General features: G+C 34.4%; 1 protein-coding gene across 1 annotated transcript; it reads left to right on the top strand.

Annotated features, from left to right (window-relative positions):
- Positions 1-328: 328 nt before the first annotated feature.
- On the top strand, positions 329-1,264 carry LOC120864512 (olfactory receptor 2L13-like). Its single transcript, XM_040241582.1, has one exon. The coding sequence runs from the start codon at positions 329-331 to the stop codon at positions 1,262-1,264; it is 936 nt and encodes a 311-aa protein (XP_040097516.1).
- Positions 1,265-2,656: the final 1,392 nt, after the last annotated feature.

Here is a 2,656-nt window from a genome sequence, read left to right on the forward strand (position 1 = left end):
AAATTGTGAGCGAAGAGCCTGGCTGGGAGTTATACAGAAATGAATGCTTTAGTTACCTTGCTTATTATACTGGCTATTATACTAGATTTTAAACTTAAAGATCACTTGATAAGATGCTTACCAGAGAAAAATGGAAGTGAAGCATTCAATTCAGATGTTGAAATTGATTCAACAAAAGTTTCAGTATTGAAGGAAAAACAATTCATTCTAAGTAAACATTAATAAATGTTCCTTTTTATGCTCCTGTTTTGTTTCATTCTATGTTTTATGCTCTTTTTCTTTTTTTGTCTTTGTTAGTCTTTCAAGAGAGTTAAAGCAATACGTTTTCATGGAGAAATGGAATCAAACTTCCAATGATTTCATTTTGTTGGTGTTGTTCCTCCCAAATCAAACTGGTCGGCTTCTCCTACTTCTTATCATCCTCACATTCTTTCTAGCTTCTGTGGGTAACTCAGCCATGATTTACCTCATATGTTTGGATCCCCGGCTCCACACACCTATGTACTTTCTCCTCAGCCAGCTCTCCCTCATGGATCTAATGTACCTCTCCACTACTGTCCCCAAGATGGTGTTCAATTTTCTTTCTGGCCAGAAAGGCATCTCCTACCTGGGATGTGGAGTGCAATCTTTCTTCTTCCTGACCATGGCGTGTTCTGAAGGCTTGCTCCTGGCCTCAATGGCCTACGATCGTTATGTGGCTATCTGCCACCCCCTGCACTATTGTATCCACATGAGCAAAAGGATGTGTATGAAGATGATTATGGGATCTTGGATCTTGGGGTCTCTCAACTCCCTGGCACACACAGTCTATGCCCTCCATATTCCTTACTGCCAGTCCAGGGCCATTGATCACTTCTTCTGTGATGTCCCGGCTATGTTGCCTCTGGCCTGTATGGACACCTGGATCTATGAGTACATGGTTTTTGTGAGCACAAGCCTCTTTCTCCTCCTTCCTTTCCTTGGCATCACTGCTTCCTATGGCCGAGTTCTTTTTGCTGTCTACCATATGTGTTCAAAAGATGGAAGAAAAAAGGCCTTCACCACCTGTTCAACACATTTAACTGTAGTGACATTTTACTATGCACCTTTTGTTTATACTTATCTTCGGCCCAGGAATCTCCGCTCACCAGCAGAAGATAAAATTTTGGCAGTCTTTTACACCATCCTCACCCCCATGCTCAATCCCATTATCTACAGTCTGAGGAATAAGGAAGTCCTGAGGGCCATAACAAGAGTGTTTGGGATATTCTCTTTTAGAAAGTAATAATTATGGCTCTCTTTACCCTCCTTTATTCTCTCTTTCTATGGTGATTAGAATACCCTAGAGCACTACTATCTGATGGAAATATATAAGCTATTCTGTAATCTAAAATTTTCACTTAAAATATAGCTACTAAGCATCATTTAAAAAGTGAAATTAATCTTAATAATGTATTTACTTAATCCCAAAGTTATAATCAATACTGAGATTAAGAACATTGATATTAATGACATATTATTGTAAAATATTATGCAATATATTTGTCACATCCATGTACATATATCACTTATAATAATACACTCATACTGACATTATCATTTCTACATGCAATTGATACAAACTTATTGAAGCAATCTATTACTTTATTTTCATTCTAAGTCTTTACAGCCCTTATATTTATACTTATAGGCCATTGCAATTTTTGACTAGACACATTTTTAAGTGCCCATTAGCCACATAGGGCCAATGATTACTGTGTTGGAAAACACAGGCCTAGAACATGCAATCAAATGTTTTCACATTATTTAAATGTACTGTATAAAATTATATTTGTGATATATAAAATATGGATAGTGGGACATTAAGTAACAAGCAAAGCAAGCTTACTAGTATGTTTATGAGGTGTTTTTTTTTAACCTGTTTCAATCTTTTATTTTGATTGTGATTAACTTCCAGAGTCCATCATAATGTAATATCCTTTATGATACTATTTTGAGGGGGCTTATTTGGCTTAGAATTTTTCAGATTTCAATAAATATATAGAGACTAAGTGACCTTTGTAGAACTGTGAAATAATCAACAGTTTTATTTTACATTCAAATTAAGAAAAGTATGTATTTAAATGACCTTAAAAAAATTTGTATTTGACAAAGTCATTTACTTAATGGCAGGGAAACAAAGAACTGAGGAGCTACAGCATGCAACATATAAAATGAAAGCAATGTCTCAGATTTCAGTTATAACATGTAAAATATGAATGTGAACTTATACACATTGAAATTCTATGCTAATATGTCATAATGTTGCGTTTAATGAAAGTTTTACTACTGGTTTTTATTAACGCGCTTAAGTTATTTCACGTCTGTCCATGAATGGGGTTATGTAGTAATTAGTTTCAATGATTATAGCGGAAAAATGGCTTAGAGGAGTCCCTCTCCCACAAATTCTCAATTTACTGCCCAAGTTTAAGCTCCCAGGATCTTTTACTGGTCTTTTTAAATTAAATTTCTTCTCAAGTGTTTAAATTTTAAATTAAATTTAAATTAAATTTCTTCTCAAGTGTTTTCATGATTCAAGTCCATTTCAATTATAAAATATATCCTAATTTCTGAATCAAGTTAGTTTCCTAAAATATATATATATATGAAAATGTCATTCCACAATCTTTGATTTACT

The sequence above is a fragment of the Oryx dammah genome, unplaced genomic scaffold (genome assembly GCF_014754425.2).
Source record: "Oryx dammah isolate SB20612 unplaced genomic scaffold, SCBI_Odam_1.1 HiC_scaffold_5, whole genome shotgun sequence".
NCBI lineage: Eukaryota > Metazoa > Chordata > Mammalia > Artiodactyla > Bovidae > Oryx > Oryx dammah.

Bases quoted from the DNA above. Each gene is read 5' to 3' on its own strand.
- LOC120864512 (XM_040241582.1), top strand. From the start codon at position 329: ATGGAGAAATGGAATCAAACTTCCAATGATTTCATTTTGTTGGTGTTG.